The sequence below is a fragment of the Arachis hypogaea genome, chromosome 15 (genome assembly GCF_003086295.3).
Source record: "Arachis hypogaea cultivar Tifrunner chromosome 15, arahy.Tifrunner.gnm2.J5K5, whole genome shotgun sequence".
Taxonomy (NCBI): Eukaryota; Viridiplantae; Streptophyta; class Magnoliopsida; order Fabales; family Fabaceae; genus Arachis; species Arachis hypogaea.
The window spans coordinates 4,238,732-4,254,983 of record NC_092050.1 but is presented as its reverse complement, the minus strand read 5'-3'; the positions used below and the strand labels follow the sequence as shown (position 1 = coordinate 4,254,983).

The 16,252-nt window shown below is 37.2% G+C and overlaps 2 protein-coding genes across 2 annotated transcripts; both read left to right on the top strand.

Moving 5' to 3' along the window:
- Positions 1-6,187: 6,187 nt before the first annotated feature.
- Positions 6,188-14,218, top strand: LOC112747692 (DNA-directed RNA polymerase II subunit RPB1). The gene is made up of 15 exons (XM_025795858.2): positions 6,188-6,559; positions 6,694-6,957; positions 7,122-7,424; positions 7,507-7,665; positions 7,838-7,999; positions 8,106-8,326; positions 8,416-8,557; positions 8,655-8,990; positions 9,096-9,382; positions 9,632-9,890; positions 9,972-13,033; positions 13,202-13,273; positions 13,383-13,439; positions 13,533-13,636; positions 13,843-14,218. The coding sequence occupies exons 1-14, from the start codon at positions 6,476-6,478 to the stop codon at positions 13,633-13,635; spliced, it is 5,511 nt and encodes a 1,836-aa protein (XP_025651643.1). The 5' UTR covers positions 6,188-6,475; the 3' UTR covers position 13,636; positions 13,843-14,218.
- Positions 14,219-15,017: 799 nt separating this feature from the next.
- Positions 15,018-15,800, top strand: LOC112747693 (uncharacterized protein At1g76070-like). Its single transcript, XM_025795860.3, has one exon. It carries the CDS (start codon positions 15,165-15,167, stop codon positions 15,645-15,647), a length of 483 nt encoding a protein of 160 aa, XP_025651645.1. The 5' UTR covers positions 15,018-15,164; the 3' UTR covers positions 15,648-15,800.
- Positions 15,801-16,252: the final 452 nt, after the last annotated feature.

Here is a 16,252-nt window from a genome sequence, read left to right as displayed (position 1 = left end):
GTCCAGGTACCGGCGCCTGCTCACCCTATAGATTCGAAGGGATGCGAGCGGGATACTCTTGCCTCAGACCTCACATCTCAACGTAAGCGGGATTAACCACCTTCCTTACGCCGCCGCTACTACCTCAACAGGCGGAATTAACCACCGTCCTTGCCAGGCGCATAGCGTCTCATAATCTCAGTAAAAACATTATTTCAGTGGTTTTCAAAATATTTTCAGTATACAGAGATTCATCATCTCAATCCGAGTCCCCGACTCATCTCAACCACTGTCCATTCATAACTCAGTATTCAAATATCAACAGTTCATCATTTTCTCATCTCATATATCAATCATCCTTCACCTAACGTCAAATCCTTCTCAGCACACCAAAAACCTAGGCCTCTGTTTTCTATTTTATCGTAAAATCAAGTACTTGAACCCTTAAGTTATACCCCATGTTCTAATACTCAAAACTAGGCTCATAAGTCTTAAAATGATGTTAAAGAAGCTTACAACCATGTTGGGAAGGTATAATAGTTGAAAATAATAAAAATTTTGAGAAATAGGACGTGTGTGGCCGCACAAGGGTCTGTGCGTGTGCACACTCCTAATAGTTTTAAAATGCGTGCGTACGCACAGGTGTAAATTTTTACAAAAATCTGTTCACTCGCACAACCTGTGCCAGTGTCCCCAACAGACAAGTCTTCCCAACGTGTGCGTCCTCACAGGTTGAATTTTTTTCTTAGATATGCGTGCGCACAAGCTGTGCTAGCGCTGCAAACAGAACGCACTTCCCTGCCTATGCGTGCGCACAGGTGTGTGTGCTCGCACAGATCAACATTTCCGCAGGGTGTGCGCCCACACAAGGGTGTGCATCCGCACATATCAGAAATCATGAAATTCTGCAACTTTGCAGATTTTCAGATTTTTAACACCAACTTTGCCGGATCATAACTTCCTCTACAAAATTTCAATTTTCACATACTTTATACCGATTTAAAGAGTTTTCAAAGATCTTTAATTCTAAACAAGTTTCAAGCAATTTTGAAAACCGGAGTAAAAGTTATGATTGAGTAAAGTTTACCAAAAACTCAATTTTACCAAAGTTCACAATTTACACAATTTCTTACCATACACATTCCAAACCATACCATACCATTCCAAACCCCCTTCTCTCATCAGAATTTACCTTTTGTATCATATCACACTAATCATACCATAATTTCTTTCACCTTTCATTATTCCCAACTTCAAATATCACATATATAACATATCCACCAATCATCATCATCTCACTACCAATTCTCATCATCAATTCAACCATTATTCATATTCATAGTCAACAATACTCATGCATCTAATCCATTGTATTTCATCTTCATCATTTAATCACAACAACACATTAATACATTATATCTCATCAACACAAACAACAATCAACAACACAAAATTTCCAAACCTATCCTATAGGTCACTAGTCTAAGTGTCCATGAATATTATATACTACATAGAGGAAACCGAAACCATACCTTGGTCGATTCTCTTTATGCACCCAAATTCCAACTTAGCACAAACAAGCTTCCAATCACAATCCAAGCTTTCAAATCCACTCCAATAAGAACAAATAAGTTCCAATAGCTCCCAAAGCCACAAACATCAAACTATATACATACAAATCACCTCAAATCAACCTAGGGTTCCAATTAAATACAAATTCACAAGGGTTTAGTGGCTCTTACCTTCTCCCACAGATTTGGATGTCAAAACCCAATGCTAAGCAAGGATTAAAGTGAACCTAAACATCCAAAATCACAAAAACTCATTTAACCAAAAATCCTTTATACCCGAAATTTTCAAGAGAGAAACAGGGAAGATTTTGTGATTACCTTGAGGGTTTCTTAGATGGGTTTTGTAGAACTCTTCACAAGGAACGCGTAGTCACAAACGGTGCGGCGATCGGAGCTATCTAGCTCAAAATATGAGCTTTGGAAGATTGAGATGAATAGTAACCATGGGGTTTCTCCCTTCTTCTCTTTTCATCATGTGTGAGTGTGTTTGTTTGTGTGTTAGTGCTGAAATGGTTTCACTAATGAACCTTTTATATGTTGGGCTTGGGCCCAATTTGAGTCCGGTCCAATCCGTTAGGCCCAACTTCGGGCCAAATCTTTAAAATTAACGCCCGATTTTTAACTTCTAATATTTTCTAAGGATTTTGACGGTTTTCACTTTTCTCGTGCGGTACCAGACAAACTTGAACCGGTTCAACCGGTTCAACTGCCGGTTCGCAGTTTTTTACGGTTTTCGCAAAAAGTACATTTTCTGACTCAGAAAGACCTACTGAGTCCAAAAATTGTATTTAAAAACTCAAATTCTCACTCTAACTTTTCGGAATCAAATTTGGGCAATTAATCACTTAATTAACCAGTTGATTAGTTGCAGTTCTTACAACTATCTCCTTCAGTCATAGAATTTCACCTCATGTATCTCCAAGAAAGTTGAGGCTCATGGCAAAACTTCCACCAAGTCTTTGGGAAAAACTTTAGATTATTGTGAAAATTTGAGTTTTGTGCTGTTATTAATGTATTGTTGATTGAGTAGACACAATGTTTGTGACACTTTTTTTGGTTCCTAATGAAATTTACATAACATGGTTTATGATTCATCTTTCTTAGTGAGCAACAAAGTTGCTCTAGGTTTCTAGATGTCCTAGGAATCCAGCTTTTGTTGTTGTTTCCTTAAGGCTAAAGACTATATTTTGTTCTGTGTCCATGTAATGGAAGTGATGGTGACTGAAGTTTTCACCTTTTGGTGTTATTTTCCTATGCTTATTAATGAATTACACATAGTTGTGTTCTGCCTAATAATATTATGGTTATGTTTAATGAATTTCCACCTTGTAGTTCATATGTTGTAAAGTGAATTAACACAACTATTCAGTCACAATTTTCAGGCTAACAGATGAATTTTTCTTTTTAATTAATTGTCAAATTACAAGGACATCATTTCACTCACATAATTAATCACCAAAACCTTAAACCAAACCCACATGTTCATTCAAAATTCAATACAACTCAATTTACATAACTCAGACCAATCAAAGAAATCCAAACTGAACCCTAAATTCTCCCATAATTTCATCAACCATACTTCAACGGCATCACACATGCTACCCCCTGTCTCTGATTGAACTAAATCTGCGACCAGAAGCAAAATAAAACAACCCTTCCAAAAATTCCTAACACTGCAGCAACCTTGAACTTCCACTCAATGTCCCCCACTTTTGCTTTCAGGGCCGCAACTTTCTTCTTCATCCTTGCAACATGAAGATACTCACTCTCTGCTTCTGGGTCTGCCCATCGGAAGAAATTACACTACTCTTGGATCTGCAGCAACCCACCAGAGTTAGTACCCAGAACAAACAATACATTGCCATCACCCACCTACAGAAACTTAAAACCCTAACCTCATAGTAGACACATCCCCCAAAATGTCGTTCAGGGTTCTTCTTCGTTCCCAAAATTCTAAGCACCGGTCTCTCCTCATGTCCACACACAAGCTCCCTCTTCTACGCAGACGACCGACTTCGACACAACCATGAGCTCTCGGCAGTCATGGCTCCACTCACCTTCGCAAGCCCTAGCTCCTTCTCTGCTTCGTTGGTTAGGGATGACTGCTTTGATTTAATCCCAACCCTCCCCAAACCAATAATTTATAAAAATAAATAAATAAACAAATAAATTAACTTTATTCATTAAAATCTCCAACAGTTAGTAACGACTAAAAGGGCAAAATTGTCTAAAAATTTTGTTTTAAGGAGGGGATGATGATTTTAAAGTGTTTCTGAACGTTCAGGATAATTTTAATAACAAAAAAAGATTGGGGACAAATTTGATTTTCGCCCCAAAATTTAAGGACGATTTTTGTACTTAACCCTTTAATTTAGTCTCACTCTCTCTTTCAAATGCAACCTCCTACTCCTAGTACTTCTTACCCCTATACACAGAGCAGCCAAGGGAGTAAAAACGAAAAAAAAAGAAAACAAAAAGAAATAAAAAAAACAAAGAGGGAGAGCAGAAAAAAAAAAAAAGCAAGAAAAGGAAGAAAAAGACGTCGCTGAGCATACTGGAACAGAAGAGGATTGGCATCGGAGCATAGGAGGAGGGTAGAACTAACGGTGAACATATGTAGAACATAAGATTGGAGGATGAGTAGCGAAATATAGAGGAATGATGAAAGTTGAGGTGAGAACCGCTAGAACAAAGGGAATAGTCACGAACAATGGCGAATGGTGGCTTGGAATGGGAGACAAGAAACTGAGGACTAGAAATTTCAAGCATTATTTCCTTCTTTATTTTTCTAACTTTATTTCTTTGAGTTTTTTTTAAATTGGCATATTGCCGATTTTGTTTTACTAACTAATTTTCGATCGGTTTTTAGTTTAACACCGATTTTAAAGATTATTAGGTTCTAATGTAGTTCGAATCACATTTTTCGCCGGTTTTTTTATTGAACTAATTTTTAGAATACTATTGAAAATCAAATCCATCAATGAAAATATAAAATTAAAAGTTCGTTTGTTCCAAAATTTAACTAAAATTAATTATAATAACATAATATATTTTTTTATAACATATTCCTAAAAATATTTTTTAAATTAACAGTTTACTGAACAAAAAAAAAATTGGGTATTCATTTCATCAATTTTTGACCAATTTGTAGTCTTAAACAAATTGATCAAGTGACTATAACTTGAACTAATATTTTACTTTGAAACGTATTAATCAAATAACTCTCAATTGGATCAGATAATTCGATTTGGTTATCAAAACCATACAATTAATGGTTTACATACAAGTAAAAACAAATACAATTTGGCATCATTATCAATCATTTTCGTAAGAGCTAAAAAAAAAGGTGAGAGTTTACTACTAAAATTATTTTTTTGAACCCAAACTAGTAAATTTGAGGGCGGTTTTCTGGAAATAATTTTAGGTATTTTTCTTATTGAAAGGTTTTTTAGCTAAAATAATAAAAGAAATACAGTTGAATCACATAAGTTAAAGTAATAATATTTCGAGCATTCTTTTTAAAAGATGTAAAGAAAAAAAAAAACTCATTACACATGAGATTAGTGAATATATATCTAATTTATTTTATTTAACTTTAAGTTTAGCCAATTTATCTCAATTTAATTTAAAAAGATAAAATCAACTCATTAAAATATTCTTTCAAACTTTATCTTTTTGACTCAACACACATATAAAAGATATTATCTTATTTAGCCATCCTTTAAAAAACCATAATCATTCCTAAAAAATTAGAATATAATTATATGTTTGGTGTATAATCACTAGTCTAAACATACATATTTAAAATATGTCATAGCCCTATATCCGTATCTTACATATCTTATTTTAAAAGAGTTCAAAGTTTGTTTCAATTAAATTATTTGAGAGTGTATCAGAATGTAATTGTTATTTTGATGTTGAAGTTTAATATAAGATACGGTAAAGTTTGGTTTTGACTTTTGATATTTGCGAAAATCAATAATACAAGTCCAAACATTTTCAAATAATTTTGTTTAATTTTTTTTGTTAAACGAGTTGGACAATCTCTAATTTTAGGTCACATTTATACATACTACACCCAGAGATTTTATTTTCTTATTTTTTTATTATTGAAACGGGATACAAAGTATATTAAATTATTCTTCCATTTTAGTCCATGACAACAATAAAGAAGTTTCGTGACCCATAAATTCAATCCAACAGAATACATAAATTCAACTACAATTTTAGTCTTTATTATCTTATCTTTATCTTATCTTTAATTATTCTTATCTTATCTTTATTTGCTTTTATCTTTCATAGCACAATGCTCTATATATATTTAATTTTACCTTCATAGTTTACAACACACTTCAGTACAATTCAATCAATCAACAATAAATAAAAATTCTTTTTCTTTGCTTTTCTTATTCTTTCACAATTTTATCACAAAAATTTTATTTACTACTTGACTATTATTAAGATTTAAACTCAACTACAACGTATTAAAAAACAAAGCATATAGCCACTCAACTAAAGTTTTAGTTGCAAATTTTTAATTATTTTATACACAGCCATTTGCACAAGCCCAGTAGCACTTACAAGCCCAGTAGCCCACAAGGGATACATGAAAGTCGGTCAACTGCGCAATGCAGCGCACGATAGAAAATACGCGTAGGATACCGTGACCCTCCGTCTATAAATATAGGGTTAGGGCTCCCAATTTCATTCTCTACCATGCAAGGAGAAATCCTCTGATCTGCGATAGAGAGAGAGAGGGTTTTCGCAGCGATCTCTAAATCTGATTCGCGCCTTGAACACCCAGTAACTGAAAAAGACTGAGCTCTATTGCACCATTATCATTACCATCGCTATTCGAAGTTTAATCAGCAAACAATTCCTCTGAAACCCTAGAAGCAACAAATTCCACATTCCCCACCACCGCCATGGATATTCGGTTCCCTTATTCTCCGGCGGAGGTCGCCAAAGTCCGAAGGGTTCAATTCGGAATTATCAGCCCCGACGAGATTGTAAATTTGTTTTCCTTTGACTCTGATTTCTCCTCTGCGAATTTCAGAAATCGAAAAAAGCGTTTAGTTTGAGCTATATTGCTGTTACTATAATTATATGTTTCTTAAAAGTTTTCTTGGTTTGTTTTTTGCAGAGACAAATGTCTGTGGTGCAAATTGAGCACGGCGAGACTACGGAGAGGGGGAAACCCAAAGTTGGAGGGTTGAGCGACCCTCGCCTTGGAACCATTGATAAGAAGTTGAAGTGTGAGACTTGCACGGCTGGTATGGCCGAGTGCCCGGGGCATTTCGGTCACTTGGAGCTGGCTAAGCCAATGTTTCACATTGGATTTATGAAGACGGTTCTCTCCATAATGCGTTGTGTTTGCTTCAACTGCTCCAAGATTTTAGCCGATGAGGTCTTTTATTAACTGAAGCTGTGTTCCAATTCGATTGTGAACTGTTGCTGACGTTTAATAGCTGGAATTAGATATGAATGTTTATATGAAAGTTTGTTTAATGTTATCTTTATTGTGAGTGTACGGGAAGATGATGTTTGATGCTTATATTTTGTTTGGTGCAGAATGACCATAAGTTTAAACAGGCGACGAAGATTAGGAATCCGAAAAATAAGCTGAAGAAGATTTTGGATGCTTGTAAGAACAAAAGCAAGTGTGAAGGTGGTGACGAGATTGACCTTGCTGGTGGTCACGACACAGACGAGCCGGTTAAAAAGAGCCGTGGCGGCTGTGGTGCTCAGCAGCCTAAGATCACCATCGATGGTATGAAGATGACTGCAGAGTACAAATCTCAAAGGAAGAAGAGTGATGATCAGGAGCAGCTTCCTGAACCTGGGGAAAGGAAGCAGCATCTTACTGCAGAAAGGGTAATTTATTCAAATTGTGAATATATGATGTGTCTGTTGGTGCCCGAGACTTATGTAGTTGGTGACTGTTATATTGTTGAAGGTTCTTGGTGTTCTAAAAAGAATAAGTGATGAGGACTGCAAATTATTGGGCTTGGATCCCAATTATGCCCGCCCAGACTGGATGATTTTACAAGTTCTCCCAATTCCACCTCCACCTGTGAGACCTTCTGTTATGATGGACACATCCTCAAGGAGTGAGGCAAGTGTTTTCAAACAACTTTTTATGTGGCCTTCGCAAATTCCTCCTTTTTATCTAATTATCTCTTGCCACTGATTGTACGACCAATAATGTTTGTTTCGAAAACTGTAATCTTACGCTGCAATTATCCTTGTGTTTCTAATGCTGACATTTTTGTTTCTGATATCCACAGGATGATTTGACCCATCAGTTGGCCATGATCATCAGGCACAATGAGAATTTGAAGAGACAAGAGAGGAATGGATCACCTGCCCATATTATACTTGAGTTTGCCCAGTTGTTGCAGTTCCACATAGCCACATATTTTGACAATGAGTTGCCTGGGTTGCCAAGAGTATGATTGCCTTTCAATAGTGACATGATATGCATCCTTTAATCTCAGTTGATTTCAAACTTCTGATAATGCTTGAAGTTACATGTTGATTTCCTTTACTTTGCAGGCTACCCAGAGATCCGGAAGGCCTATCAAATCAATATGTAGCAGGCTCAAGGCAAAGGAAGGTCGTATTAGAGGAAACTTGATGGGAAAAAGAGTTGATTTTTCTGCCCGAACAGTGATTACACCAGATCCAACCATTAACATCGATCAATTGGGGGTACCATGGAGTATCGCTCTGAACCTTACTTATCCTGAGACTGTGACTCCATATAACATTGAAAGGTTGTCATCTGGATATATTTTTCCATTTTCTTGTGTTTCAAGCATTTTGGGGATTTTAAAAGGGAACCTATTTGAAACTTGAAAATCAGGTTGAAGGAACTTGTTGAGTATGGACCCCATCCTCCACCTGGAAAAACTGGTGCTAAGTACATCATTCGTGATGATGGGCAAAGACTTGATCTCAGATATTTGAAGAAAAGTAGTGATCATCATTTGGAGCTTGGGTACAAGGTATTGTTTATAGACTACATAATTTTTTATATGCTAGGCTTTTTTTGGTTAATATTTGATGTGTGTTCTAATAGTCATAATGATGTTGTGGTCTCAGGTCGAGCGTCATTTGAATGACGGAGACTTTGTTCTCTTCAATCGTCAGCCTAGTCTTCATAAAATGTCTATCATGGGGCATAGAATCAAAATCATGCCTTATTCTACGTTCCGGCTTAATCTGTCTGTAACTTCCCCTTATAATGCTGATTTTGATGGGGATGAAATGAATATGCATGTTCCTCAGTCATTTGAAACAAGAGCAGAGGTGTTGGAGCTTATGATGGTGCCTAAATGCATTGTGTCACCTCAATCAAACAGGCCTGTAATGGGAATTGTGCAAGATACACTTTTAGGATGCAGAAAAATCACAAAGAGAGATACCTTCATCACAAAGGTAATGTTCATTGAATTTCTCTTTAGCTGCAATTGACTTTAGTATTGTGGTTGTTGTACAAGTTATTCAGAACTCAGAAGTCTGACACATGATTTTATTTTACAGGATGTTTTTATGAACATTTTGATGTGGTGGGAAGATTTTGATGGGAAAGTTCCGACTCCTACAATATTGAAGCCAGAGCCATTGTGGACTGGGAAACAAGTTTTCAATCTCATCATTCCTAAACAAATAAATTTAACAAGAGTTTCAAGCTGGCACAATGATAGTGAACGGGGATCCATAACCCCTGGGGATACCTTGGTCAGAATTGAGAAGGGAGAATTACTTACTGGAACTCTTTGCAAAAAGACACTTGGTACATCTACTGGAAGTCTAATTCACGTCATCTGGTATGCAGCTCCAGCATACACTAATGATACAGATATTGCCTTTTGAAATTACTAGCTGTGGTATATCATGTGTCCCATTCACCTTAACAACAATCAATAAGCACCTTTTCAACTTTTTTGTAAAGAGGGGTGAAAATGAAATGTTCCAACTATATTTATGAAAATTTTGTTTGGCTCTGGGGAGACTGTCATATTCAATTGCTTTCCTTTTTGTTTTTCCCCTGCAACTGACTCTCTGCTCGAATACAGGGAAGAGGTTGGCCCTGATGCAGCTCGTAAATTTCTTGGCCATACTCAGTGGCTTGTAAACTACTGGCTTTTGCAGAATGCGTTTAGCATGGGAATTGGTGATACAATTGCTGATGCTTCGACTATGGAGGTTATTAACCAGACTATATCAAAGGCTAAGGAGGAAGTGAAGCAACTCATTAGGAAGGCTCAAGAAAAAAATCTGGACCCTGAACCTGGTCGGACAATGATGGATACCTTTGAAAATAGAGTGAATCAGGTAATTCCATTATATTGGCTGTCATTTTGCTATGTCAGTTAATTTCTTTGTTTGAATCTTATGTTGTGTTGATGATTTTAGGCACTGAATAAAGCTCGAGATGATGCTGGAAACAGTGCACAAAGAAGTTTATCCGAGAGCAATAATCTAAAAGCAATGGTCACAGCAGGCTCCAAAGGAAGTTTTATCAATATATCTCAGATGACTGCTTGTGTGGGACAGCAGAATGTTGAGGGGAAGAGAATTCCATATGGGTTTATAGATCGGACACTGCCCCACTTTACAAAAGATGATTATGGGCCTGAAAGTCGTGGCTTTGTGGAGAACTCATATCTCCGTGGACTTACCCCTCAGGAGTTCTTTTTCCATGCCATGGGAGGTCGAGAAGGTCTTATTGATACTGCAGTGAAGACTTCTGAAACTGGGTACATCCAGAGACGGCTTGTGAAGGCTATGGAGGACATCATGGTTAAGTATGATGGGACAGTTAGGAACTCTTTGGGAGATGTTATACAATTTCTTTATGGAGAAGATGGTATGGATGCAGTTTGGATAGAAACACAGAAGTTGGATTCACTGAAAATGAAGAAGTCAGAATTTGATAGGGCCTTTAAGTATGAGTTTGATGATGAAAACTGGAGGCCCACTTACATGCTAGAAGAGCCTATAGAAGACTTGAAAACCATCAGAGAGTTTCGCAATGTGTTTGAGGCTGAAGTTCAAAAGCTTGAAAATGATAGACTTCAACTTGCAACTGAGATAGCCACTACTGGTGACAGTTCTCTTCCACTACCTGTTAATCTAAGGAGGCTTATCTGGAATGCTCAGAAGATGTTCAAGGTTGACTTCCGAAGGCCTTCTGATATGCATCCAATGGAAGTCGTGGAAGCTATTGATAAGCTACAAGAGAGACTTAAGGTTGTTCCAGGTGAAGATCCCTTGAGTCAAGAAGCTCAGAAGAATGCTACCCTCTTGTTCAATATTTTGCTCCGCAGCACTTTTGCTAGTAAACGTGTCTTGGAAGAACATAGGCTCTCTCGTGAGGCATTTGAGTGGCTAGTGGGAGAAATAGAATCAAGGTTCCTGCAGTCACTTGTAGCCTCTGGGGAAATGATTGGTTGTGTAGCAGCGCAATCAATTGGTGAGCCTGCTACTCAGATGACTCTCAACACCTTCCACTATGCTGGTGTTAGTGCTAAGAACGTTACACTTGGTGTTCCGAGGTTAAGGGAAATCATTAATGTTGCAAAGAGGATCAAAACACCTTCTTTGTCGGTATTTTTGAATCCCGAGACTGGCAAGACTAAAGAAAGGGCCAAGGGTGTGCAGTGTGCTTTAGAATATACTACTCTTAGGAGTGTGACTCAGGCTACAGAGGTTTGGTATGATCCAGACCCCCAGAGTACAATAATTGAAGAAGATGTTGATTTTGTGAAGTCTTACTTTGAAATGCCCGATGAAGAAGTTCCTCTTGATAAAATGTCACCTTGGTTGCTTCGCATAGAACTGAATCGTGAAATGATGGTGGATAAGAAGTTGAGTATGGCTGACATTGCTGAGAAGATTAACCTTGAATTTGATTCTGATCTGCAATGTATTTTTAATGATGACAATGCTGAAAAGCTTATACTTCGTATCCGTATTATGAATGATGAAGCTCCCAAGGGAGAGATTCAGGATGAGTCGGCTGAAGATGATGTTTTCTTAAAGAAAATAGAAAGCAACATGCTGACTGAAATGACCTTACGTGGCATTCCAGACATCAACAAAGTTTTTATAAAACCCACCAAAGTTCAGAAATTTGACGAGATTGAAGGTTTTAAAACTCATGAGGAATGGGCACTTGATACAGAAGGTGTCAATCTTTTAGCTGTGATGTGCCATGAGCATGTTGATGCCAAGAGGACCACAAGCAACCATTTGATTGAAGTTATCGAAGTTCTTGGAATTGAGGCAGTCCGAAAAGCTCTGCTTGATGAACTGCGTGTTGTCATTTCTTTTGATGGTTCTTATGTGAACTACAGGCATCTGGCTATTCTTTGTGATACCATGACTTATCGGGGGCATTTGATGGCTATTACACGTCATGGTATCAACAGGAATGATACCGGGCCAATGATGAGATGCTCATTTGAAGAGACAGTTGACATTCTCCTTGATGCTGCAGTATATGCCGAGACTGATTACTTGAGGGGAGTCACTGAAAATATTATGTTAGGTCAGCTTGCCCCTATTGGAACTGGAGAATGTGCTCTATATCTAAATGATGAGATGCTTAAGAATGCTATTGAGCTCCAGCTACCTAGCTATATGGATGGTCTTGATTTTGGCATGACGCCTGCTCGTTCCCCAATTTCTGGAACTCCCTATCATGAAGGCTTGATGTCTCCAAGTTATTTGTTGAGCCCAAATCTGCGCCTGTCACCAACTAGTGATGCACAGTTTTCACCTTATGTTGGTGGAATGGCTTTCTCTCCTACTTCATCCCCGGGGTACAGTCCTTCATCACCGGGATATAGTCCATCATCACCTGGATATAGCCCTACCTCTCCTGGCTACAGCCCGACATCTCCTGGCTACAGCCCCACCTCTCCAGGCTACAGCCCTACCTCTCCCACGTATAGTCCTAGTTCTCCAGGATATAGTCCTACAAGTCCAGCTTATTCTCCTACTAGTCCATCATACTCTCCCACTTCACCAAGCTACAGCCCAACTTCTCCAAGCTACAGCCCAACTTCTCCAAGCTATAGCCCCACCTCACCAAGCTACAGCCCCACCTCACCTGCCTACAGCCCAACTTCACCTGCCTACAGCCCAACATCACCTGCATACAGTCCTACTTCTCCTTCATATAGCCCAACATCACCTTCATATAGTCCTACTTCTCCTTCATATAGCCCAACATCACCTTCATACAGCCCAACATCACCTTCATACAGTCCTACATCACCTGCGTACAGCCCTACCTCTCCTGGTTATAGCCCCACATCACCTAGTTATAGCCCCACTTCTCCCAGTTATAGTCCTACTTCTCCCAGTTACAATCCACAGTCTGCAAAGTATAGTCCTTCCTTGGCATATTCTCCAAGTAGCCCTAGATTGTCTCCGTCAAGCCCGTATAGTCCAACATCTCCAAACTACAGGTGAGTCATTCTCTAGAAACTTCAGTACTGGTTTTCTGGACAGAATGTTTTCAATGGAAACAAATTTTTTTTTGGTCAAGCAATGGAAACATTTAAAACTGAAATTTTATCCTATAGTGACAACTGTTTACTCCAACTAAATACATAACAATTAACTATATTTTGCAGCCCAACATCTCCATCATATTCTCCAACATCTCCATCTTATTCTCCATCAAGCCCAACATACAGCCCCAGCAGGTTAGTGAACTTCACTTAGTATCCACTCAACCAATGGAAAGTTTTATTTTCTGTATATGTATGTATATACCCTTAATGTGTCTTATTCATAATTTTGCATATTCTGTAGCCCATACAATAATTCTGGTGCAAGCCCGGACTATAGCCCAAGCTCTCCACAATACAGGTATGCACCTATACAAACATGGTTGGTTATTGTACGGAGCCATATTTCTGAGCATGGTTGGTTATTGCTGTGTGTTTTTTTTATCATTTGCAGCCCCAGTACGGGATACTCACCGAGTCAACCTGGTTATTCACCATCATCAACCAGCCAATACACCCCACAAACAAGTGACAAGGATGATAGGAGCACTCGCTGAGGTAAGCTATCACACCTAAAATGAAGCGGAGTAAATATACTTCTGTCTGTATTTATAATTCAGAAAATCCACCAGTTTGACTTCGACATTAGTTTAAGAATACATTTAGCTAAAGCATGTTTCAATTTTCCAAAACATGGTTTAAAACCTTGGATCAATGATAACCTGTTGCTAGTTTTCTAATTTAAAAAGGCTAATTGTGAATAGTGATATGAACGTGACTGCTGCAAATTCAAGCATCACTGGAAAAATATCCAAGGATGAGGAAGTCAGGGGAAACACGAGGCAACAAGGAAATGAATATGATCAAGTGTATTTGGTTTTCATAGTATTTATTTGCCTAAAGTATTAGATTCCCTGTTGAGAATTAGCAGCAGTTTGTGGAACTCTGATTTCAAATTCTGCTTTAATAGTTGAACATTTTGGGTCTCGCTTTATTTTCTGTTGGTGTCTTTGCACCACTTCTAGTTCATGTTCATGTTAAGCCTTAATGATGGATCATTGTAAAATATCTCTCTTTGTAACAAATGTAAGATACGGACTTTAAGCAAAATGATAAATCAGATTCTAATCTTTCACTGAATCAAGTGTCCCGTGTCATGTCAGTTGATCAGAGCCCCCTTTTATAGTGGATCTAAGTCATCGATGAAAGAAAAAACGGCGAGAACAAACAAAGATGTTAATCGTTATAATTAATGTAATGTTTACGTGTAAGAAACTTTATCTCCAAGCATAATAATCATTTTAATAACTATCTTGCAAGTTATTTTATATGTTCTTAGAACAAGTAGAAGGTGATTAATAGAGTATTAGTGGTATGTTATGAAGTGGCATACCGCATACATTTGTCTGATTTAGATCGGAGTTTTTACCGTTTCTGATGTTCTGACTTGTGTACCTATTCTCACAAGACTTTCTATACAACAAAGGGTAGGAAGGAACACACAACACGGAAAAAAAAATGGTGCTTTTGAAATATGATTGCGATTCCGTAACACATCACAATTTTCCTTCAGTAAATATTCTAAAATATGTAATAACATGCTTGTAGATCTTGTTTAATTATGCCTAAATTCCTGCCGCCAAACAAGTGGAGCGTTTCCATCGATGAGACAAAATCCAAGCTATATATTTTATGCTGCCGGCAACCGGATCTGCAGCCTTCATTTCTCTTAATTACTTTACTATAACTGCACGCCACTTCTCTAATATGAATATGTGATCAATAATTCAATATTAAAGTTGTTAACTGTGCTCTCAGTCTTTCTCCAATTTCCCCTCTATTATGCTATTACCGGACTTGATATATTAAACTATATATGAAATTAGGAGTCACACCAAAATTTAAAGATAGTTTATTTCTTCATAAATTACTAAGATATTCTAAAAACATTTCTCTATTATAATTGTTTGTTTGTTTGTTTAGACGTCTATATATTGTGCTGCTATGTTGTCTAGCATCATGACACTATATATAAGTGCCATTGAAAGTTGGAGCACTAAGTTCTAATTCCAGTTTTTTTAAAAAAATGGAGAAACTATCTCAAATTAAGAACAAATTCTTAAAGTTTCTTCCAAAAGAACCTGTAGCCTCAATGGGCATTCAGAATCCGAGTCTAAGTCCTCGTCGATCACCAGTTTCTATAATTCCGAAGGAAGCTCGAAGAAACCACAAAAGGGGTACAAGCTTCAGTGCTAAGGAACCCTCCTCTCCCAAGGTCTCATGCATTGGACAAGTTGAGCGCAAGAAGAAGAACAAGAACAAAAACAAGAACCATAAGAACGTACAAAAAAACCAAATACATAAGAATATTGACTCTGTTCTAAGCCCTGAAAAGAAGATTCTGCTGTGGATTGCCAAGGGAAATTGTAACGAGGGATCAAAGCAAAGTGGGAAAGCTTTTGTATTGGAAGAGAAAGAATCAGCTACCCCAACTTTGGGCACCATGAAGAAATTTGCTAGTGGTAGAGGAACCTTGTCTGATTTTGATTTTACACTTGAACAAAGGTGAACATATGTTTGTAACTTTCATTTTTGCTTTAACATTATCATCTATGTAATCTATAGCCAAAAGGATATATCCTGTAACATTATCATGGTTGCAAATTGCATTGAATGTGAAATATGAAATGTCACTTCAATGATATATATTCATATTATTAATAAGTAAATTTGGTTTTAGTTAATTATATTTATTTTCTCTTGTGCATCATTATCACTATTTAAGACTATTAAGTATTTAACTTCAACTCTTTTTTTGTTTTTGAAAATTTTTCAAAATAACTCTATTTAAGACTATACGTGACACTGCTTCAAAAACACCTAATCATTTCTCCTTTTTAGATTAACACTAAATTTTGCCATAAGTCTTTACTCTTCATTTTTCTTGGTCTTTCATCCATAAATTGTTACGCTTAAAGATCATTAAAAATTATAATATTGGACATAATTATCCTTCTATCCTCTATACCATTAAGAAAAGTATCTATAAATTCATTATTGTAAATTTCTAGGGATTTACTTAGTACCCTTTTTTCATCATCTACCTGTAAGTCTAACGCAAAATTTTCTCAACAATTTACTTAGTATTTTGTTTTAATGAGCTCATAAGTGTAT

Excerpts from the sequence above, each read along its gene's own strand:
- LOC112747692 (XM_025795858.2), top strand. The coding sequence starts at position 6,476 with ATGGATATTCGGTTCCCTTATTCTCCGGCGGAGGTCGCCAAAGTCCGA. Across the intron at positions 6,958-7,121 it reads CCAAGATTTTAGCCGATGAG|AATGACCATAAGTTTAAACA; the intron begins GTCTTTTATTAA and ends TGTTTGGTGCAG. Across the intron at positions 13,034-13,201 it reads CCAACATCTCCAAACTACAG|CCCAACATCTCCATCATATT; the intron begins GTGAGTCATTCT and ends TATATTTTGCAG.
- LOC112747693 (XM_025795860.3), top strand. The coding sequence starts at position 15,165 with ATGGAGAAACTATCTCAAATTAAGAACAAATTCTTAAAGTTTCTTCCA.